Raw genomic sequence first — 25,993 nt, 5'->3', positions numbered from 1 at the left:
ATGGATTTGTTATGTAAAGTAAGCAGTTTCCCGCAAAATCCGTTTGACTTTATACCCTGACTTTGAGATGATGCAGCATCAAGATGGAATAATAGTTATCTTTTGGATTCATGCTCTTCTTTTAGAAAGTATTACTTTTAACTGCTCTCGAAAATAAATATTATTGTAATTCGTTTATTTTTGTCAATCAACCTATGATGCATGCGCTTCTTATCATACGTTTGGATACTTTGTAACATAGGTTACTGAAAAAACTCATGTTTTTACTCAAACAGTAATAAAACACTAACTAACGATTCTTTGTAAAAAATCGATTTGATGTCGTGAATTTACTTGTAAATTAATCATGCATTTAAACAATAAGTCAGTTATAAACAATAAAAGAATTCCTTTTTACAGAGCAGCTGTGTTTTTCAGCAATTAATCTGATATTGGGGAGATTCAAAATCTGTGCTAGGTACTTTAAAGACCGTCAATACTACTGGGCCAGAAGGGATTAGACCACACAGCGAGGTCACTGACATGTATAAATATTTTACTTTGTATATTTTACTATTTGATTTGATTTGATTTGATTTATTGGTTTCTGCATCTTTTTTCTTTTTTCATCATACATTTTCATGAACATAATATGGTTTGATACAATATAATTTTATACAGATAATAAACGAATTTAAGCAAATATATTGAAGGCATAATTAACATACATTAGATGCAGGAGGGCTACAGAAATAAGCAAAGTAGCTTGACGTGCCCGCAGCCCTCAACTTAGATACAACAACAACAATAATAATAATAATAACAAATACAAATAGAAAAGACTGACTTGCAGAGAAGAAAAGGAAATATAATATAATATAATATAATATTTTTATCTGATTTCGGAAATAAAAACAACAACAACAACTGACAGGTGGCTATCTCATTAACTCAGCTCTCAACTAACATAAGAAAAAGAGGATCATGGGGGACCAACAGGCACCGATTGGGGAAGTTTTTTATAGAGAGGGAGCAAGATTGTGCACACAGTGTGTGCGGGCAAGCACTGAATCCAATGACCGGGGTAATAGTATATTTGTAAAGCGCTTAGAGACATTTGTATTAAGCGCTATATAAAAATTAAATATTATATTATTATTAAGTAGCTACATGTAGGACAGTGGGGCTTTAAAATCTGGTATTCTAACATAACAGTGTGGGTTCCAGATTTATGTCATTATCTTATGATTTCAATTTGAAGTGTGAATAAATATGACATGACGTCAAGTTGAAGGGATGTAATCCATGTAACCTCTCCTTATAGGAGCCTTTGATTAATATAGCCAGTCCAGTTTATAACACGCCAACAATAGTAAAGGGAATGGAACTCCTTTAGTTAACATCCCGACAAGCGAGGGGCAAACACAAATGTTTATTTTTTCTTCTTCTTCACCTTCAAGTATACCATTTGGGAGGCATAACTATGTTGTTCTATCAAGATATTTGAAAAAAATCTTAAACTAATGACCTTAAAATTTGAAAAATGACTGCTCCATCAATCACAGAAGAACACGCGATGATCTCCAAAATGCTGACAAATTGCTACAAAATCACCATCGAAATTCTTGTCAAAATCAACATGAAACGCGAAATACATACTTGGTTTGAATAGTAATATTCGTAAAGAATAAAGATTATGTCTGTTATAATTATGATCGCGTGTCATTATTTCCTATTTCCCCTGGGAGAGCGATCAACATAAATAGCCTTAAATAACAGTTTCAAGAACATGGCAAATCTACATTTTGTATCCGACAGCATGCCTTTGCCATTTCGAAAGAAATTACATAATTGTGTAATATGTGTTAAGAGGGAAAAATATTACATCTATGTTTTCAAATACAGTTTCAAACGCCACCATGTCTACCAAATATTAAGTTGTGCAAGATTTTTCCGAACCACTTCTTTGTTAGTTGGTTTTTGTATTATGTAAATTTTTCTTAAATGCATGAAGTTTTCTTTCAGTACATAATTATACGCATAATAATTTCAATGTCTTTCAAGTCGAAACTAAATTACCTTGATCAATTTTATTTAGGTCAGTGTGCAGGCATTTCCACATAATTACCCCCTCCCTCTTACCCCCCCCCCTCTCTCTCTTGTTTTATAATCATATATGATATTCCATATCTATTCGTCGATGTCAAACGTAATTTCTGTACATCTTTCGTATGGCATAGGTTCCACAAAGCGGATGGATTCTTTAATTATCTATTAATCCCAAGGTCAATAGTTCTTTTCATGGATTAATGAAGATTTCCTAAAAATATCTCGATGAGGATCATGCCAAACTAGAATGACAAAATATGGGTCAGAACGTTTTTCACAGACAGATTTTGACGACAACTAAAATATTGCGGAAGAGGTTTACGGTACACCATGTGTTAAGTCCTAGAAGGACTAAGGAAAGTGGATAGAAATAGAAGTAAAATATTGAAAGACATTCAATACATTTTCGAAAGTTATCTCTCCTTCGATCCCGTCTCGCAAGTCTTTCTTTCTTATTCATTATACTTATTTCATAACGTGTGATAATTTACTTGTTGATAAGTTTGATCTTCACAGCGATTTCTACTTTAGCATTGTCTATAATTATTACAAATACTTTATACACAATCTAGTCAAGTTTGTATTCATGATACATAGTTGAACCATGCATGCATGACATCAAAGTAAATACTACCTGTAGGTTATCAACATTGCGCAACGGAAGAGGCACTGTTGACTAATTGTTGGTGATTGCATCAAATAAATATCTACACAATTGTTTTAAAAAAATGATGTAAATTGTACATGTATATAGATTCTATAAAATTATTTCATTTAATTTCAGTGTGAGATACTAGTGGAATATAAATCATGTTTTCATCAATACTTTTCGTTTTTGATGAATTTAATCAATTTCAATTGGATTTAGCGTTTAAATATCAAGGACGTTTTTTTAAATATATTGCACGTAAAAGTTATCTTTAATATGTAGGCCTACGTATGCTACAAAATAGAAACACTATACGAAGATAAATCCGTAGAAGTGTCGATTTAATCCATGCAATCATTATTATTGAAAGTATAATGAAGGACATGCTCTTACTTGATTCGCTAGTATAACAATTAAAAGACTAATATCAGTGGGGGGAGGGGGTGTTAACGATTAAGAAAGATTAATGATTTTGGGAAAGTGTGATATATTTAGCCTCAGAATGACAAGTACTGAGTCAAGTAAAATGATCTTTTATGCGGACTATGGAATTTTTATATACAAAATGAATCGGCGTACCACAACAATGGAAAGGAATTTGTTCATACCCGTGTGCCTCTGTTGACTTGTAAAGGAGCGAAACAAAAAGGTTAGAAATATTTAACGAGCCTAATATATTATGTTCCCAATATGTTCCTGACGCACAATTAAAGGCTGTCATGTAGCAAAGATTGTACAATAAATCATCAATTTACGAAAAAATAATGAAAAGTGAAATCCGTTAAACCGAGTAAATGAAAATGATGATCTAGGTATCAAAATGATCATCAAATTGAGAATAAAGAAATAAACCAGTCGAATTTATACTTGACTATAATCCATTAGTAATAGGTCATTACCTTCACACTGATTCACACTGACCCAATATCTTACAGAACAAAGAGGAAATACCTCGCTATGATAAGCGTCCACACAACACGTTCACAAATTAAAAAGTCCAGCCTGTGAAACCAATCAAAAGATTTAATTAATTTGTTGGAAAGCGCCCCCCTCCCCAGCCCACTTTCCACAATAAGCGCATTCGGCCCGATGATAAAACAAAATTCACATGGAAATATGAATTGCCTTGAAGGGGGGATGACGCAGGTCAATGACGCAGCGATACAATAATAAAGTGCTGTTTTCATCGCCGCAGCGTAATGCCCGTTGCACACGGGTAGTCATGAGTTGATTGCGTTATACGTGCGCCAATCAAGCCTGTGTCTGAAGGCAAGTAGCCTGTACGCCAGAAATTTGACGCAATATTTACACCGTTGTTTTCTAAGTAAGTACACTTTTGGTACACCATATCACTCTCACGCGGTGTGTCAAAGACCGCGCCCTTAGCTGACGCAGCCTTGCGTCACCAAAATGACGTTTTGTGTCCAACTGGCATCACAAAGCACACAAGCATTTTACCTTGGAAGAAATGGGGGTTATAAGCTACCCTCTCTAGTAATTTTTTTGAGCGCAGGGAGACGGTCTTTACAAGAAAAAATAGCTGAACTTACATGTATGTCTATCGGACATGTCAAATTTTGGGGTGTGAATATAATTATGTGGAGTGGGCACGGCGACAGCGGTTAAGTTACCAAATTTAAAACAGGAGATACAGATTAAAGACATGAGTGAATGTATTTAGAATAATCACATACTTCTTAGGGGAAATTAAATGTAGGATGTCGTCAAGAAAATGCATGCCAACCACAGACCACAGGTGTAGTTAGTTTTGACTTATGGAAAGCAAAAGTATTGCGCAAATCATAGTCTGCGGTTAGTGACTCTGGCTTGGAAGAGTAACTGAGAAAAAAAAAATCCATTTCACGTGCAGTGGCCGGGTTATTTCGGTATGTTTTAAAAGAGCAAAGTTTCGAGGAGAAAAAAATAATATCTAAATGGAGGCTTAGGAATGATATGAGGGATCACAAATCTGAAATACTTAGTATTTTTAATCAATGTTCAAATATATTAGACTTCACTATTCTGGAGTGGGTTATACTAAGTTTCTTGTGTGGAATCAACACTTAAAAATGAAGAAATCTTCAAAAGATTCTTGCAAGAGTTGCTTTCCGCTCATCTGCATTGCGAGGGTACGTATATAGAATTAACCGTTAATAAACGACCGTTAAAAAAAAATCATAACAAGTATATTTGACTTGATTTAGTAGGTCCATGATTTAACTGGTATAGAACGGGTCATTTTATTGTACCACAAGGAGCTCTTGTCTGACTGTTTGCACATCCCCTGCTGGTGATCAAAGACGGTCTGAATTATCTTTTATGGTTTGTATGAACAAGATATCAAGTAGGAAGTCTGCATTTCCGTTATAGGGGCGAACCCCCAAGACGTTTATTTGCGTCTATCTATAATAACGGTAATCATCCCTCCTAATCCTGCATAATGATTTCATATGGGTCACTTTTAACATAGGCACAGCATACACCAATTGGCAATTAGACCTATCGTACAAGTAGGACCTTCCCACAACTACTAGTACTATGTGGACATTTTAAGTTCAGAATTTATATTCAGAGCATTGGAAGAACAAAAATACAAGCTTATCGTTTTATAATTGCAAAGAGGCATTCTGTTAGGCCAAATAAAAAAAAATTAAAAAAAATCATTTACTGCAAACAATGCATTACTTATTTTCGTAACACATAATGCTATATAAGAAATACATTTTCAGACCACTAATGAATTCTACAGCTACCAATTTGTAAGAGCTGTAAAGTTTCTTCTAAGTGTTAAGAATAGTTGCTTTTGTATCATCTTTATGACAAGGACAAACAAACTGTGATGAGAGCTTTATACTTTCATCACTGTGATATTATTGATCATCTTGTTTGGGTTTCAAACCCTCCTCGCAGAGAGAAGTTGAATAAAAAACTGACAACTAGAAAAACCCTTATTGTAATTGTAGTTGTTATTGTAATCATTCTTATATTTGCATTTTGTACAATCAGTTTAAACGGTTTGGGGTCATCTCCAAGACAGAATTATCATTTTTTCGGCTAATCCTTGCAAGGATCACCATGGATAATCCCTCAATATAGATGGAGTAGCTTTAAACGTCTCTCAGTCAATTTGATGAGGATCTATTTTGTTGTGATCTTAAAGGGCACCCACTTTTAAACCATCAAGTTCAGTGGTAAAGCTGGCGGGTGTTTGTACGGAGTCAGGTTTCTGTCCCCCGCCCATTTTGATGACGAATATGGGAGATAATCTTCCTGATCTGAGGGGCTACCCTCCTCACTCGAGGGATAACAAGGTCTAGCTCGGACATGAGTAGGCTTTAAATATGCCGGGTTACTTGTTCAAATCTTAGCGAAATAAAATATCAGGCTACCGGTGTTTTCCTCTTCTCCCTGAGGCAACGTTAATTCTGTTTTATTTCTTCGAAGTTCATTTTCATCTCAGTTCTGTAATATTATTAAGGGCAGAATTTCGTAATTCTTAAAAGAGATAACTGAAAATTTACTTCGTGTTTGACTAGTCAGGCTGTTGGAGCATTGCAAAGTGTTAAATCTATGGTTTACGTCTACAAGTAATCATGATTGTAATGCTTTGCTCGCATGTGAGAAATTCAAAATAATCGTAGATTTGAGTGTCTGAACACCCTAGTCTGAAATATCGTCGAACCATAATTATGCATAGATGAAAATACAGAATGCTTTCATAAGTTATCCTTTAACCTCGTTTTCCCCTCGGTATTATTTACAATGACATCTTTCACTAGAAAAATTGGAGAAGGAAATACATTTTGCATCCTTGTATTAATACTGTACCTTCAGAAAATTCATTGAATCGGCCCAACCACTTCATTTAAAAAAAGCTAAGAACAACATCCCTTGAGAACACGTGTAAATATGTGTTTTCACTTCGCACTCATTCTGAAACGTAAATCCAATAGAAATGTGGAAGAAAAGGAGTATTTGGTAATCTTTTTAGACACGAAGGTGACCCACTCTTGATGGACAGCGTCATAACTCACACAAATTCGCCGCATACAATACTTGTAGTTGAACTTGGACAGACGAGAAACACTCAAAACGTATATACCAGGCAAACGTTTATAACTTTTCGTGACCTGTGTATGTACATGTACATTGTCTCTGTATGTCTGTCTGTCTGTCTGTCTCTCTTTCTCTCTCTCTTAAAATATATCTATAATTAAGGTGTATTTCTTGCTTGAAGAAGTTTAACAATTAGTCAGAACCGGCAAATCATAAATACATAAATCCAAATTCTGCCTCTTCTCGCCTATAAACCCATATCATTAACTTTTTTGAAATAAAATAATGAAGTGCAAAATATGTAACTTTTTACAAACGTGAGATGGAAGTTTTTACTTGAAACCCCTGTATTACTTTTTTCAATTTCTTTTCATGTTATTTTCATTATAATGATAGTATTCGGTTAAATTGAAAATAATACAGTTGGTGAAATTGTATCTTATGCAATTTGTATTACATTTTAGAACCAAAACAAATTAATGACCGATGTATATTATATAGAGCCTACATGTCGGCCAAATTAATATAGGACACATTTCAATAAACTAACGTTACTCTTCAGAGCTTCCTGTATTGACATGTTGTGTCATTGTCAATTGGGTTAGATAGCACACGGCCTGGTAATAGTCCATGCAGCAAAGATTCAATCAAAGAAACCAGCACACATCATCAACAACATCAACAACAAATTTTCTACACTCTGATAGTACAGTGAACTTGAATATGGCAAGGAATGATACACGTCCTGTAGTAGTTCCTCGGGTCTGTGACCAATCTGTCATCTTTGGCAACATTGTCCCTCAAATCAGAGGAATGGAACATAATTGATGACATTATGCCACTCCTGGCAGGATTGAATGTCACATTATAAATAGTCATGGACGTAATCAGTTGACACGCGATGGTTTCTCTGCAATTTCGTAGCAAACTAAACATGAAATCCGCAGAAGAAATAACTCATTCATAAATGATTATGAATAATGAATGAGTTCTGGAACTAAGTTTTATTCTGAGTCATCTGTCAATGATGGTTTTGATTTTTGAAAATTATCTCCCTTTCTAATAGTGCAAATGGACGCGAACAAGTCCAATCTACCATCTTGAGCTTTAATATCAATAATTTATGACAACTGCTAGAAATGCACAAATAATTATTGATTTGTAAATTAGGACCAGTCTCCCCGGTGGATTTAAGAAGGGCATAGCAGTCGCACAACCCCTCTCATTCTAAACCCCAATTTGGCATTCTGTACACACGAATATTGAGTGCTGTCAGATATTTTGTCCCCTCCCTCGTTTAATTTCCTGGATTCGCACTTGGCCCAACTTACCAAGATGGCAGCATTACCTAAGTAAATTGATATTCTGCTCCCAAATTCATTGGCAAACTACCTAATATACTTCCTAAAATGTTCATACACCTGCCATTTTAACATCGTCATCATTCGCTATTTTTGATAAATGCAGAATCGACCAAGACCGCAGGTAATTCCTCACCTGTTAAATATTCTTCGTCATTTCTTCATGAATCTTAATATTTTTCCTGATCAACTAAGGAACTAACCGACGAAACCACTGCGTGGCTTACAGTGGTTAGGAATCTAGGTCCAGGGCCTTTCTTTCTATTTATATGCTTGTCACCCCAGCCCTTCCTTTCTCCCTTAGTTGCCCCTTCCTCTATCAAGTCTATGGGGGCTATGTTGATAATGGCTTCATTCCAGGAGCAGTACTGAAAGACTGTTGGACAAAAAAGTAACAAAATGATGTAGATGGATGTTACCAGCCCCCCCCCCCCCACCCCGCAAGCCCCCACCCCTCCCCAGCATGCAAGCCACGGGTGATCTTTCTTTTATTTCTTCGTTTATTTTCCACGTAACCCTAATTTTGGATCCATGATGGAAGCGAACAATAAATTGGGTACTTGCCCCCTCCTCTCTCGATCCCTCTCCCGCTCTCTATCTCTCCATTCCTCTCTCACTCTCTTTTTCACCCCTCTCCCTCTCCGTAATAAACTATACAACCTCTTCCTATTTGTATATATATCAGAAAGGAATGCAAAAAAATTAATTGAACACGACCAAATGACCAAACTTCAAACCTTATCAAACTTAAAAGTCGTACTTTTAAATGCTTCATAGGCGTGAGGTTAAGAGGCACTGGAGGCATTGTATTTCGTGTCTCGGAATATGCTTAATGAGGAACCAATTAATTTTAACAGTTGTGTTTCATTAGTGATGGAAGGTTAGGGTATTTTGAATCATTTAGATAATCAGACGTCATGATTACGTCATAGTTAAACCAAGTAAGGGATGATTCAGACAACCTGTTTCAAACTTTTGATTTCTGCTTACTGCCTTTGTTCGGCTTTTTGAAAATGGAACATTATCAAGCGGAGGAGCATCTAAATTACGTAACACAAAATAAAATAAAATTGCTCTCACTGCTTTGCAAAAGAAAAGTGATGGGTTTTTCGATTATACAGGTAAAAGACATACAGAAATGATGATTTTGATTGTCTTCTCTGCTAGAGATGACTAATAAAGTATGAGAAGCTGAAGAGAGACGCTTCAAGCGGCTATAGAAGAAAAAGGGATTCAATCAAAGATGAAATAAAATAGCAATGAATTAATAAACACATAGACTGATACCGCCTGTGATGGAATTTGGAATGAATTTTACAAAATGGGGAAACTGATTTGGATTATAAATGTGATTGTATCTGTTTTTAATATCGAAAATGTAGTTTTTAAATCATTCGACATTACGACGTACTTTGCATGCAGACCAAAGAGCACGCGTTATTTCGGAATCTCTGCTAATGTCTCTTCATCTGATTATTTTCACGCCTGTCAAACATTTCTATCTCAGATAAAATAAATCCAGGTATTTTCATGTCCTATCGCCCAGTCCTCTCGCCCATCCGATCAGCCAGACAGGGTAACTCCTTGATCATTTGACTGGATATCCGCTGGAGCAATCAGATTTGAACACAAATCAAGATTGGATCTAAACTGACCATAGGATGACATTTATAAAATGTCTAATTGTCGAATGGCACCATATTCATTCGACTTTTTTTTAATATCTAGAAAAAAGTGCGTTAAAATGCCCATTATTGAGGGTAATGATGTATCTAACCATAATCATAGTCTCATGCACCTCCCTGATCCAACCAACTTTGACCAATATTGCCTTACTCAAGTAACACATAGCAGTTTGTCCAATCATGAATAATAATGAGCGATGCAATGTTCTGCCTATTTTAAACCATAAACTGGGAACAGTTTTACCCAAACTGAGTTTGAATAATATTACTGAAAGTTGGTTGGAAACATTATTACCTCGTGTCAGGCATTTTACGGACGTTTTTTTTTTTACAGTGCAGGCTAACAAGATCGTACTTATTTTCTCGCACTATACGATTAATTTGAATAAATATTTTGTTAAACTTTGTAAAACTAAACGGCAGCTTTTTTTAAAATCTGTTAACCTGATAGGGTTCGCGTGACTCTTCTAAATAACGGAGGGAAATATCAAGCCAAGGAAAACCGGTATGATTATGCTTTACAGCTAAAACACAGGTGAATTTATCTGCAGCAAGTCACGTACAAAAAGGTACAAGTTCCTGAGATTGAGAATTGAGAAGGAGGCAAAGGCGAGGGAAATGGACTATTTCCTGTCTAATGCCCTCGGTTAGTATGCTAACAAACCAGATATCCTAAATATCCTTTAGTTGGATTCGAACCATTTCTATTTCCCCCGATTCGATGACATATTGAAATTATTTTAAATTCTCCTGTAGGGGAAATATTTAAAAGGGGGTCACTGAATATAAACGTCCTAGGTGCGTTCTGTAATTTGAGAATTTTCAAGAAATCATATTTTTAGAGCTGAAGTTTAAACTGTTCCACCGTCGATATTCGAAAGATGTGATCGTGAAAGAGCAAAATCGCACAAGTGTGAATATTTCACGGATTAAATTGTTTCCAAGCTTACAGCACACAAAATAGTTTCTAGGAGTACTTGTATTGAAAGATTAAATTGCCGAAATATGAATTATGCCTTAGGCCTAAAGTAACGAAGAATTGAACATTCAAAGGGTTATAGGAGAAACAAATTGGTCCGACCAAACAGACAAAAACGACCAGCGTTGTCCCCTATACATTATGATCTTCCCACATGCAAAATAAATGCCATTTCAATGTTTAATTACATTCATGAACCTGACCAAAATGGTTATTGCCTGTAATATCAAAATAAATCAGCGAGTCAATGGGAATTGGTATGGTGATACAGAAAAGCTTTATTTTATATCAAAGCCAAATGCCAATAAATACGACGTATAATATACAGGAAATAAGATAGCGATTGGGAGGCAATTCAGGCAGACAGATGCAAACTCCACCAAACAAAGTCCAAAATAATGAAACCACAGTTTACAAGCTATGAAGATCCTGCATGGCAATATTTCTGCAAGTGCCATATGTAATCACAAATATCTCATCCGGTTGATTAGTTACCATGACAATGGCACATTATCCTGGATAAGCTTCAAGCCAAGAAGACATCTGTCAATCATTTAACTCTAAAAAACCAAGACTGTGAGATAACTGTAATAGACATGTTATTGGCTTGCAGCCTATATTTAATTTTATTTAATTATATGCACGACTTTCTTTCACATCTTTGATATACACCTGCAATATATAATAGCCGATACATATTTTATCATAGTTTTATATATAAATTCTGTATTTGGGAGTCATGATATCAACATGCAATAGCATAACCTATGTTATGATGACAATACATTTAAGTCGATCCACACAAAAAACTAATCCTCTTTTTGTTAACTCTGTACTTGGAAGTGATGATTTATCAACACATAATGAGTGTAGATTTTATTTTGTTTTGTATACATTCACATGTACATTCTGTAATATTATATCAATAACTTGGCTTGATAAAACAGCCAGATACAAATAATGACAAGACGTGTATTTATCTTAACTTCATTTTTCCTCCTATAAATGTGATGAACAAAAATATCATACAAATCATTGCACACAACTGAATGTGTTGAGTGGAAATGCTGATACGTCCAATACAAATTAAAGGTGATTATACTGAAACAGAATTTAAGGCCCGTTTTAATCTTTTAGTGGGTGGCATGACTGTATGGAGCAGGAAGCGAGGTGCATTATAATCTCCACGTGTATTTATTATCATCAAACATTATCCGCGTCAAAATAATGCGTCCATTGTCAAGAGCAACACAATTTATACACCAGCATATTCAATTTAATCAGAGACATTCACTAGACATTGTTGTCGTATGTGTAGTGTAGGCCTACATGAATTTTTACGATTTTTGTAATGTTACCTTTCTTTCACAAGAATGTATTGTTTATCCAATTTTGTTGATAATACTCTGACTCTGAGTACTCGTGATAATATAGTATTCAAAGCAACTTGAACATAATACATCTGAATATTAATATTGATATAGGCCTACATCAGAATAATGTACATGTAAATACTAGTTTGGTTTGGAATATTATCATTCATACAAATTAAGATCTTAAATTCCTGGTTGTTTTAATCTGGAAGCTGTGAATATTTACATATTTTAGTTAATTTCGTTCATGAAGAAATTTGGAAAACAAAAACATCCCATGATAACGATTTATTTGATGTATGTTTTGATTAGCTTTTCACTCTCCAGCACACATGAAATATCATGGCACCAACATGAGCTGAAAAACATCTTAGCTCGTTACAATGATGATACAAAACAAAACAAAAAAGAAACACAAATAAACAAACAAAACAAAACGAGTGAACCAATTCTGCTCTATTTAAACAACTTTACAAATAAAAAGTGATATATTTTGTCCAACTATATATTTCACCCATAAAAAACCTCTTACTCCATCTACTTTTATGCATACTCACGTGTATTGGCAAACGTTGATCCCAGTCGGAGAGAAAACACCATTAGATGACACCCTACACCAAAGACATGCTGCCAGAACAAGGAGAGTATTCACCCAATATAATAGTTCCATGGTTACTTTTGCTAATAGAATTCACACCCTAGAAACGTGCGCCGATGATAAACAACACGGTAGAGTAACTAAAACTGCTGGTTTTAGGCACATTTATGCTCGCTCACGACCATCTTTGAGCAAAATGAGATGAAGTCCAAAGCCAGAGCAGTCTTTTGACCAGTCGGTGTACAGAAAGTGCTGTTAGGCATACATCTATTCAAGCAGTGAGTATACTAGTAGGTAAATCCAAACAAAGAATGCCTCTGTTTGTTTGTGCGTTTACTGCAGTGGTATGCAATCATTAGAAATGACCTCCACACGCATATAGCGGGTGAGAGAGAGAGAAGGAGAGGAACTAACACAACCAACAGCGCAGCGTTGCCCACGCCAGACTTTCCCCGTAGAGTTATCATCAGCGAAGTGCAAAGACAGAACAGGCGGCTGGTGGACTCTGCGTGTGTGGGTTGCATTAGCGACAGTAAAGGAAGTCGCTGATTGGCTATTGATGATCAACTTGCTTCACGCGCGGGTGCTCACTGGCTGAAAGTTTCTGCGTGTACAGAGATTGTACTGTGAAGTTTTAGGTCCATGATTCCATGTACCCAATAAAAAGCTGTGTTTGGTAAAATGCATGCGCAATCCAGGGTGTTCGTTTAAATCTTTAACTTCCCAGGTGTACATTTCACCGTGTTGTTGGAGGATGATTATATTCATTTATTTATTTCTGGCATGTATACAGGGTAGCACATTTTCACCCGATAGTGTTGGTCTACCATGAGATCCTGTTTGGTAACAACAAACGCAATAACAATCATGATTATAAACTCATAGATACATAGATAGTTTCATGGGAAGAAAAATTACATTGTGGGAGATGAATAATGAACTCAGTAGCCCAAATGAACCGAATCAAATACATCCAAGGTGATATTAGAATAATAATTTGACATTACCACAAAATCAAATGTTGACCTTGTACATGGTAACTATTGACTTGGAATAATAGCAACAGGGAAAGAGCACTAAAATGGAATAGATTTCGAGAAGCGTTTATCATAGTGAGTACAAGCTGCGAAAAGAACGGAAGAGAGAGAGAGAGAGAGAGAGAGGGAGACTGATGAAGATTACTGGAAGAAGGAACAGCGTAATAAATAAATACAGATGAGACAAACAATGATACGACATGGAAACAAGTGATATTGTCACATTAAACAGTTTCTGTACAAACCAAACAATATAGAAATGATTGAAAAAGGAAAATCTAAAGTAGGCTGATCTTTCACATAGAATAATTGTCTGGACCAAAAGTACAATATTCTTTCTGTTTATGGACGACAAAAGAGGGCCTATAAATACTATGGGCATGACAAATCTGGCATATGTTCGCCATAGGACTTGTTTGTTTTTCTATCTCCGCTCTATATCAATAAAACTACAAACTCGTCTACATCGATTTATTCCATATGAGTGAAATGTGAATTTTTTTTTGTGTAGATTGTTTTTATAACGGAAAATTCAACGGGTGGCTAAATTTTACCTGTCAATTACAATTTAAATCTTTTATCTGCCCTCTTTTATATTCAACTTAGCCCTATAGGCTCAGAAGACAATTTTGTTATTTCTATATGCGCAGCTACGCAAGATTTTTCTATAATTTAGACCTCTTAATGTTACGCCCGTTACCCAAGATACGTAATTTATATCGCGTTGATACTCGCGCAAATCAAATCTGATGGAATTCATATAGAGCATGTGCCAGTAATTTAACGCAGTGCATTAGCACTGTTCATAAAATTCGCTTAATATCCGACGTCACTACAACATGGCACGTCACGTCAAAGACTATGTCAGTTGCTGACGTAGTCCCACGTCAGCAAAATGACTCTTGGTGCCTTTTGAGCAATGAACATGAATGATATTGATAGAAGAGAAATGAAGTAAATGAGAAATGCCGTTTATAATTTAATATCAGGCCTAAACCACATTGAATTTACAGGTTATTGCAGGTATTTTGAATTCCAAGTTCCGCATTTCAATGGGCAGGTTGCACAAATTTATTCTACTCAGTTTAGGTGACGGTTGATTAACTTTTGGAGATTTCGTGTCATCTGTTCGACAATATTTGATATTAAAACAATTCTGCTTTGTCCGCGTCTTATCAAGCACGACTAATTATACCAATCAAATATTTACACTCACTTGTTCTTTCTGCACAATAAAATAAGCGTGGGGAACGCAATTTTAATTTCCAATTTCAAGTCAAATGTCGTGTTTTACCTTGGAGCAAGTTGATTTTGTGGCAAGGTATTATTTGATATCACAATGTCATTTTGTATTCAGACAACTAACAATTGTTTTCTCTATTGATTTATGTGGTACATTAACACTATTGTATCATCCCTGATTATTACGAAAGATTGTTTTTCGTTGACATGCGATGAATGTCATATGATTTCGTGTCATATCTTTGTTTATACTGAGCGGTACATTAAACTACATTAACAGAAGGAAGATTCAGTCTGTTCCACTACACCTAACAATTTCCCTTTGTCTCGTCAGACATTGGCATCCATGATCTTCCCCGCCCGCATCCGGAGAGCTGCTTGGTGAATTATCGGGTGGGTTTGCATGGTGTAAAAATAAGGCATGAGTAATCGTTGGATGATTGTCCTGTAATGTCTGCAGCATATTGCGTGAGGATGTTCCGCGAACGGTTAAACTTTCCTTTTCATCTTCAAGGAAAGAGAAAGAATGAGTGAAAATCATTTACCCCCTTTTGGAGGCGTCGAGTACCTCTGAATTTGTGGTAAGGTTCAAGAAAGGCATGAACTCTAAAATCCTTGTGTCAAGCTAATCCTAAATCACGTCAATGTATAATAGGCACGACAGGTATTTTTTAGTATATACTTTGATTAAAGTCAGTATACACATTTATGGTACCAAAATGAGGTAACAATTTTATTCTATTCCACTCTTGTCAGGTCCCCAAAATCTCAAGTACCATGCAGCTCCATTCGTGAAGAATTACATTTTTTTGTTCATCTTGGATTCATAATCGGTAATGGCTGAGTTTAAAAGGTTTGTAAGATTCTGTTAAGCGTGCATTCTTTTTGTTTCTTTTCGTCAATTGTCGTTTTTTATTTGGCGCATGCAGGGGTTCAATGTTAGCCTGCTGTTAAGGTTACCCGTCTTCATTAATTGTTTGAGGAAACAACACATAATAATATCATGTTCATGACAATTACTTAAATCTAGAGAAATGACCACAACTGTTGTTTAAATCATAACGGACATTTAAGTATACATCTTGTCAACAAGATAATGATTGTGATAAAAATCTGCCTTAAAAACTCACTCAACACTTTTGACATAATACGAGTGTATTCGAAATCACGACACATGCGTTTCAAACCCGGACACGTATTAGCGTCGTATCATGATCACAGGGATGCTTGGAATATTATGGTATCACATTTCTCTACTTTAACAGCTGTCTAATTACCTTCTAATTAATAGGAGATACATCTATCTCGTGGGGTAATCATCCCTCGCGCAATCACAGTTTAGAAATGATTGGCGCTAACTGCAATTAGTACTGGAGTTTAAGAGAGGAACACGAAAATCGTTTACTCGCAAAATGTTCGTTCTTTTATTTCGAGTCCGGCGATAAGGCAAATTACAAACGGGCCTAAAGAGCAACAATTACATGTATAATCTCCTAATCATGTATTAATTGTAGTCACATGTGAGACTTGGTTGTTTGTTTAATGCATCGTAATCTGCTAATTTGCTGCTTAAAACATCATAACAAATGGAAGACATGACGATTACAAAGGAATGTTACATACCAATTAACAAAAACGAAAACAGTAATAATGATAACATAAATGCAAATGTGTCATCTCGTTTTGTAAAGAGGGGTCGGATTAAATGTTCAAAGTTAGTTTTAAATTTTCTATCAAAAGTAATATTAAAATACATTTTGTTTAAAGAGAAAGGTCACCATATTATTATGAATTGGGTACACGCAAATACCTCATCATTCAAATTCAAAATCGAAATAAAGTTAATTTAAACAGTGGGGAAGTCAAGTGTCAGATTGGTCGGGAAAAAGAGAATTTAAAAATCATTTTTCCCGATAGAACATAATTATGAAAGGAGTTTCAGCACCCCCTTGTTGCATGTCACGTAATGAGTGATGACTGGTCTATTTTATGCTGCGGGATAGGAAGCTAACGATGACAAAGCAGAACATGACCTTGATCACTTACCCCATTCTTTACCCTCTCTTACCTCTTTCTTCCGTCTCTTTTTATTCCCTTTAGGAACTTTCTGTATCGATTCGGATACATTTTGAAAGTTCCAGGGTCCCTTGTCATCTATTTCGATCCCTCAGACGAATGTTTTGTTTGTCCTCAGTCTCTGTTTTTTGCTGGCCTTTTCTTTGTTTCTCAGTCTCTCTTCTTCCTTTCCATCTGTCCTTGTATGTCGCGCTTTCTGTGTCATCTCTTTCTGTACCTTCACCCACTCTCTCTCTCTCTCCATTTCCATTTTCTTTTCCTCCTGCCTCTGTCTCTCTCTCTCTCTCTCTCTCTCTCATCTCGTCTATCACTCCTCTTATCTCTCAGTCGTTGTCTGTCGCTTCATTTATTTCCTCTCTGAATTTATTCTTGCTTCTCTTTCACCTCCTTGTCCTCCTCCCCCTCTCTCTCTCTCTCTCCCTCCTTCACTCCCTCTCATTCTTCTCACACTTTCTTCCTGTCTATCTTTCCGTCATTCACTTTTTCTGTCATCGAATTGTCTCTGTCCCAAAGCAAGTAAGCATCCATTCAGGAAGTGTTGGAAAGGCGCATCTGTCTTCTTATTTTGTCTGATTTTATAAAGTATCTATTGTTTTTTATAATTATATTTATTTATTTATTGTTACATTGATTATCATTACTATTATTATTATCAGTATTATTATTATTATTTATTTTGTTGTTGTTGTTGGGGGGGGGAGCAATAAACAGAAAAGGCCTTTAGTAAATTCTGCTTATTTCTTCTTCGATTTCTTTCCGAGGAGGCGAAATTGGTCACCTTCATGTCTACTTAAGCATAATAGAATATACGGAGCATCTAACCGCTAGCACAGCGGAACAATTACTTTGGAAAGTTTTCCAAAGTTTGGGTCCGTATATGAGGATCTGTTAATCTATGATTAAGGTGGCTTGCCATAATCTTACGTAATGTATCATAATATGTGTCCTCCTATTTGCTGGCAGTGGTGAATGATATCAAGAGGCCTTCTGCCAATGGTTTTTCCAAGCCAAGACAAGTTTATAAGTCAGTCTCTGTCAGTCTCGTGCCCTATTCGCCCTCAATATAACCAGGAAAATCGTCTTGAAAGCATTCTTTCGAATGAAATTGCCGAAGAAGTAACAACTTATCCGAAATTTGTTCCAAGAAACAAAGACATGAAGAAATATATAAGAAGGCCTTCAGAATTTCAGATTTGTTGATAGAGGTATAAAAACACGAAGAGTAAAAAATGGTAATCATCATTCAGAGGGTCATCAAACTTTACGATTGCCCCCCCCCCCCCCACCCCTTTACAAAAATTGTTTTAATTGCACACGCACATTAAAATGCACCTGTAACAAAACTGAATAAGTCCTGTTGGATGAAAAGTCTCTCGAATTAGAAGTTATACAAATTGTCATTTTTATGGCACAGATACACAAATTGTTATTGTTTATACAGAGTAACGAACTTCTGAACTTATTCGTCATAGCACGGAAGACCCCCTTTACACTTTGGCAATGGGGCATATTCAGGTTGGCATACCTCCAGTTGTCTAATTACCCCCTGCATTGCAACCAACACTGGCCCTGAGGAAACCATTACATGATGAAACTAATAACATGGACAAAATTCTATGAATCTTACGTAACATAAGCTAGGTTTACACGGCAGTCCATACACTTTGAAGCCCCTCTAAAGTGATGGGAGCCCCAAATTCACAAAAAATTTGATGGCAAAATTAAACTTAAATTGTATCATAATCATTTAAGACACACTTCTGCAAAGATCCCCCCCCCCCCAAAAAAAAAGAAAAAAAATGTGTTTGCAGACAATATACATAATCTGGGTTTTCTGTGTGTTTTTTTAACGCAGAAAACCTAAATTTTGTATTTTTCCATCTATATTCGACTTCAAACACATTTGTTTTGAGAATCCTAGCATAAATGAGAAGCGGTGGGTCTTCACTCGATGTTATGTACTTTGCAGATGTATATAAATAACTTTAAGGCTGATCGGATTGAAGTTTAAAACTTCCAGCGATCTTTGTTTTGTGCCGTGTGAATCCACGTCCGTCGAACATAATTATAGAGTTCAGGCATAATTCGATGGGTTAATGTAGCCTTGCTGGGGGCGTTGCACTATTAAGAAATTATTCAACAGGTGTTTCACTGATATTCTCTCAATTTAATGTATTTTACCTTTTCTCTAATTATCGACTGATTGATTTCATCCGTCACCATCCATTGTGTAACACATTATTTGTTATTTATTGGAGTATTCAAAATAATGTTGGCGCGTGGGCAAAGAAGTCTGATCAGAATCTGATCTGGAGTTCAGCACATAAAACAGTTACATTTACTTTATTTTAGTTAATATTTTATTTCTTAAGCATTCGACGTGTGAGAAAATGATCATTCGACCATGTAAAATCATGTATTGATATAAGTTTTTTTTTCCTCGGTCTCTTTGGCAGTCAGTCTAGTAAATATAATAATAATAATAATAAATTACATTTATATAGCGCTTAATACAAAGTTTCTAAGTGCTTAACAAAAACATTAAATTAAAGTAATGTTAACCTACAAATTACAAGAATATAATACATGATACATAATTATAATAACAAATTCCTAATAACAATCATACAATAATAATAGTTAATATTTACATAACGCTTTATAGTTAAACAAACAAAATATGATTACATTACATTACATATTAAACAAATAAGTCTTAAGTTTACTTTTGAATGTCTCTAAGGTTGGGGACTCGCGTATTTCATGGGGAAGATTGTTCCAAAGTTGGGGGGCACAGACAGAAAAGGCACGATTTCCATAGCGGGTGTGGGTGCGAGGGCCTGGGGCTGGGGCAAGATGAAGATGTGCTGTGGATGATGATTAGATGAAGTACGAGTTTTAAGAGTGATGAGTGCCGAGAGATATGAGGGAGCAAGTTTGTGAAAGGCCTTGTATGTCAGCATGAGAATCTTGAATTTGATACGTTGTTGGAGGGGGAGCCAGTGTAGAGAACGAATGATCGGTGTGATGTGTTCATGTTTTCTTGTACGTGTGATGAGGCGTGCTGCTGTGTTCTGAATATGTTGAAGAGGGGCTAAATGAGAGCTAGGGAGATTGATTAATAGTCCATTACAGTAATCAAGGTGGGAAGTTACAAGGGCATTAACAAGACGATGAGTAGAACTTTGATCCAGAAATTTTCGCAGTTTTCCAACTTTGTATTCCAAATATATTCCAAATATGGTGTTAATGTCGGTCTCGTGGGCTGTTGATTAACGGGGATGATCCCGTTCTTGGACACATTGAAAACAAAGACAATTATTTAATCTAGCTACACTTGCATACACCCACCTGCCTTGCACATACTTATTTCTGAGTTCAGTATCATCATCAGAATGCTTTCACTTACTGGTAGAGATGTGATTGAGTATACATGTATTTTAATTCAGAGTTGTTTAGTAAATAATTGACTCATAATATTCATGATAGTACTGATAACTTTCACCTCCTCCCCCAAATTTACATAAAAACCATTCTGAAAGAATGTGATGAGCATTAGAAGATTGACTGGACTTTGTTAAGATATGAGAGCGAAAGGGTTGCTAGTTGTTTGAGGAGGACAATTCAGTCGTATACAATGGCGAAAACAATTCCGAATTTCAGCATCTGTTGTTAAATGTCAGCACAAGATGGCGTTCGTCATATGAGGGACTCGGCCGGAATCAGCGAGAAAAAAAAAGGTTTCCTAGAGGATATTTCTGATCAGTGGCGGATCTGAGAAAAAAAATGTGTAAAAACCCGTTAATTTTACCTTTTTTGGGGAGTTGGCCCCCCCTGGCGCTCAAGGGGGGGGGGGGGGTGCCAATTTTTAAATTTTCGAGGACCACAAAGAAAAATGTGCTCACTACCCCCCCCCCCCCCCCCCCCGTCATATGAGGGACTCGGCCGAAATCAGCGAGAAAAAAAAAAGGTTTCCTAGAGGATATTTCTGATCAGTGGCGGATCTGAGAAAAAAAATGTGTAAAAACCCGTTAATTTTACCTTTTTTGGGGAGTTGGCCCCCCCTGGCGCTCAAGGGGGGGGGGGGGGGGGTGCCAATTTTTAAATTTTCGAGGACCACAAAGAAAAATGTGCTCACTACCCCCCCCCCCCCCCGTCATATGAGGGACTCGGCCGAAATCAGCGAGAAAAAAAAAGGTTTCCTAGAGGATATTTCTGATCGTTAATTTTACCTTTTTTTGGGAGTTGGCCCCCCCTGGCGCTCAAGGGGGGGGGGGTGCCAATTTTTAAATTTTCGAGGACCACAAAGAAAAATGTGCTCACTACTCCCCCTCCCCCCCCCCCCTCCCCCCCCCCCCCCCCCCCCCCCCTCCCCCCCCCCACTGAGCGCATTTTGTGCCGGCGCGATTTTCAAATTTTCGGGAGCAAAAAAAGATTAGTGCTCACTAACCCCCCCCCCCCCCCTCCACCAATTTTCAAATTTTCGGGAGCAAAAAAAAAAAAAAATTAGTGCTCATTACCCCCCCCCCCCCCACCCCCCCCCCCCCCCCAACTTGGCGCATTTTAGGCCGGCGCGATTTTCAATTTGTCGAGAGCAAAAGGAAAAAAATTGGGCCCCCACCCCTAAGAAATCCTGGATCCGCGCCTGTGTTAGTCTGCCGGGGCCGAGTACAAGTACACGAAGTCCTGACTTCATCCCGTTTATCATATTAAGTCCTCCTCCAGGAAAGGGGCCATATCAATATAAAAACTATGGCAAGCCCCTCAAGGACTTCTTCAGTGAGTCTTGTCTACTCAGGCCTGATCCCAGCCCACCCATTTTTCCTCCTGGTGAAACACCGTGGCATGTGGTCATAATTGCTGTCACTGTTATCCTCGTCGCGTTCGTCGTCATCATCGTATCATTCGTCGTTTGGAGGTTCAGGTTGATAAACTACTATCATCACCGCATAGGGGTTTCCTTTCAGCGCCAAAATTACGGAGCTGTGGGAGACAACAACCATGAATATGTTTATGATGCCTACGTCAGTCATCACGATGACGACAAGTCATTCGTCGAAGATGAGATGCTTCCTCGTCTCGAAGACGAACACGGCTTCGATATGTGTGTCTCCTTCCGCAACTTCCGCCTGGATTCCAACATTCTGGAGAATGTGTCTTCGGCTCAGGATGTCAGTCGTGCATCATTATCATCATATGGAAAAGTGGTGTCTTTTGGCGAGTCTCGAACGCATGCTCGCGCATGTATTATAACCAATGGGCACAGGCTTCAAAAACCGTTCTCTCGTCAAAGATATTGGTGTAATTTGGTGTAATGTAATGTGTCCTGCCAGTGTCACAAATAAATTATAAAAATATGTTCATCTGACCGAAATCGAATGTCTAAACCCCTGAGCTTCCGGGGGCTCTGCCCCCTGGACCTCACTGGATGCTAATCTAACGGTAATGTAATGCCTAAAACCCTGAGCTTCTGGGGGCTCCGCCCACTGGACCTCACGCCAATCAGTGTCCTGCCAGTGTCATAAATAAGGTATAAAAATATGTTCATCTGACCGTATTCAAATTCAGGAGTTTCCGCACCCTCGACCCCACCAGGGGCCCTGAGGCGGGCCCCGGAATGCTTATCTGACCGTAATTTGCCTTCAACCCATGAGTTTCCGGGGGCGGACAAGGTATCAAAAGATGTTCATCTGACCAGGGGGGCAGTGGGGGCGGCCCCCCCAAAAAAAACCGCCGGCCAAAAAAAAAGAGGAGAGAAAAGGAAAAGGAGCAGACAAAAAACATTTTTGAAATTCAGACAAGGATTAAGAGTCGAAAACGGTACAACGAATCGTCTTGTTTCTCTAATAATTAAATTAAATGTCAAAGCTTCCGAGCTTTGCGCGGGAGGGGGGGGGTGAATTTAGACGAGGATTGAGAGTTAAAAACGGTACAACGAATCGTCTTCTTTCTCTAATGATTTAATGAAACGTAAAAGTTTCCGCGCTTCGCGCACGCGGATGGGAGGGGGGGGGGAACTGAATTCAGACGAGGATTAAGAGTCGAGAACGGTACAACGAATCGTCTTCTTTCTTTAATGATTTAATGAGACGTAAAAGCTTCCGCGCTTCGCGCGGGGGGGGGGGGGGGGAAACTGTATTCAGACGAGCAGACGCATACACAGGGGGGGGGGGGTAAACCCCCCTCCCTTCGGGTTTTTTTATGTGTGTATCTTGGAGCAAACCCCCCCCCCCTTTGTGATTTTTTTTTTAAATAAAAAAAAAATAAAAAAAATTATGCCAATGGGTGACCTCACCCCCCCCCCCCCAACGGAACAAAATGTCGAATTTTCAAATTTCGAGACCCAAAAACAAAAAAAAAGTGTCCTCTTTTCCCCCCCCCCCCCCCCCCCCCCCCCCCCCCCCGCTTATTCAGCGGCTGGCCGAGTCGTTGCGAAATTTTTTGGGACCAAAAAAAAAAGGCCCCCCCTAAGAAATCCTGGATCCGCGCCTGATATAGTATGTTAGTAAATGAGTCTTGTCAGTATATAACATTATATTGATATGTATTATTAATAGATTCAAATAGACAAAGCGGGTTAGGGGCGATGTTCTACGCCCCCTCCCCTCCTAAGAAGAAAAAAGAGAATGAAAGCCAGTATCATAATAATAATAGTAGTTGTATAAAGTCTGGAAACGTTGTTGTTGTTGTTGTTGTTGTTGTTGTTGTTGTTTCGTTAGTTTTAATTGAATGGGAGGGGAAAAAAGCCCTCTTTCGGATAATCCTAGATCTGCTTCCGGTATTTCGCCCTTCTTTTTCCGCCTCTTCTCACTTCCTCAAATATCTTATCAATATCATTATTATAGTTATGTTACTATATTCTACTGTCTGAAAAAAGTGGCCCACACACAAGAACAATACCATTGTAGCGGCTCTTACATTCGCCCTACTTTTATCGTACATTCATGTTCACAGTTATTTTCCATCACGCTACTTATTTATATTCATTATTCGGACCACGTATGTTTTTCCTTCCATTCACGCAACGTGTTTCCGCGCACTCCTTTACCCGCGTATTTTCAACGCCACGAGGTTTTTCTCCACTTCCGCTTTCACCTTGGTCGAGTCAAGACGTCTCCATGATTTCCTCTCAATTAAGGCTTTATCTTCTGCGCTTTTCGTCTCTTCTACGGCAGATCTACCTTTTCTCTGCCGTCTCCGTCGGGCTGCAGTCTCCCAGTTTGAACGTTATAGTCAGAACCGACATGGCGCCTGACTCTCCGCTGGGAGCTGCCAGTTTCTTCGTACCGGTAGCTCTTTCCACTCACGAGCTCGACTCACCGTAGTTTGTCTGCTATGTCATCAACTAGTTCGACCTACTGCAACTCTTATGATTTCACTTCAAAGTCTGGCTCAACGATTCATCGAGCGACCTCACTGCTCCGTTCTAACCACCGACTTTGATGTCTACATTTATACTCTTCGCCTCCGACCTCGAACGACCCACTGTTCCGTCGTCGAGCGCCACATCTCTTCTCTTCTCTTCTCGCCTGAGAGCTTCTTCACCATCTTCATTACGAGCGTCAGCGTCGAGATTCTTCACGGCTCTTCAGCCACGATAACGAAGCTACATCTCCGCCTTCAAGCCTCCGCATCATTCATCGCGTGAGCCCCTTTCTTCGTTTTTCACATCTCTTCATTTTCCTTGGACTTTCGACGTCATTTCCATTCTGTCGTAAGCTTTTATTCATCATGTCCATCGCATTTATTCATGTTCATTCTCATCCTTGATCATTATGTAATCTCCGTGCAATATTCTCATTCATGTGATTCTCATAATTCCGAATCACGACATTCATTTGCTTGCATGACGACACTTTGCAAGACGGTTGGTCTGCAACATCAGTACCCAATAAACATAACGAAAAGGGAATACTTTCTTTCTTGTATTCTATTGCCAGTGCAACCTTGCTTCCTCGTAGTTAAAATAAAAATAAGAGTTATGTTGTGTGACCAGTGAACACGCCTTTACAATGTAATTCACAATACCCCACACACTCATTTTTTTCTAAACCATTTAACATCTTTTATTGCTTTCTGTCGACATATTCAAACAATACGAATGCATAGGAAAAGATGAAGTACAAGACTTCATAAAAGAATTCTGAACTCTTACAAACTACACAAAATTTAGTTTAAAGGTAAAGACGAGTTATATGGTCATGCGATTGCATTGTGAGAGAAACGTTGTGGAATCGATCAGAAAAGGTTGATTGTCTAGCATATAAGTATTGGTGTGTACTGCAAGGTTCTGGAATCATCAAAATGATAAGAAATTTGGCCCAGTATTCGTAAAGTTACGAGCACTGTACACAGAAAGATGTATATGGGACTATACGCACACGTGCGCGACACGTGCGTTTATCTCTCACAGACCATGTAGATAAACTTATTTACCAAATATATCAATTAGTAGGCGGTTGCCCGGCGAAATTTTTATCATATTCTTTCACATGATTGGTAATAAGAGCTTCAATTTCATTTTTTTTTAAAATGGGGCGTTTCCAATACTGGTCTTTACCTTTAACAATTCAGTTTAACAATTTATTGAAACAATATAAAATTATATTCCAGAAATATATATTAAGTTCTTTGAGCAGATTCATACAAAATAGAAATTCGGTATGAAAGTTATATAGAACTGTTGATAATAATTATCTTCATTCTAGATTTCGTAAATGTGTTTTAATATTTTCACGTATCTTCTGTATAGAGAGGCACTGAACAATAAACATCCGTAAGAAATATCATAAGCTTTTGACGAATTACAAAGATGCATTTTATACTCTGCAAATGATGAACTTGAAAGG

The 25,993-nt window shown here is 37.5% G+C and overlaps 1 protein-coding gene across 1 annotated transcript in view; it reads right to left on the bottom strand.

Moving 5' to 3' along the window:
• The window catches only part of LOC115918320 (multiple epidermal growth factor-like domains protein 6), a 36,874-nt gene extending 23,503 nt beyond the window's left edge, over nt 1-13,371 (bottom strand). The window contains exon 1 of the mRNA XM_030973339.1: nt 12,749-13,371. Coding sequence (XP_030829199.1) covers nt 12,749-12,861 — 113 coding nt within the window. The 5' untranslated portion in view covers nt 12,862-13,371. The remainder of the gene's footprint in view (nt 1-12,748) is intronic.
• Nucleotides 13,372-25,993: the final 12,622 nt, after the last annotated feature.

The sequence above is a fragment of the Strongylocentrotus purpuratus genome, unplaced genomic scaffold (genome assembly GCF_000002235.5).
Source record: "Strongylocentrotus purpuratus isolate Spur 01 unplaced genomic scaffold, Spur_5.0 spur5_scaffold_6, whole genome shotgun sequence".
NCBI classification, from domain to species: Eukaryota; Metazoa; Echinodermata; class Echinoidea; order Camarodonta; family Strongylocentrotidae; genus Strongylocentrotus; species Strongylocentrotus purpuratus.
This window is presented reverse-complemented; position numbering and strand designations above follow the sequence as displayed.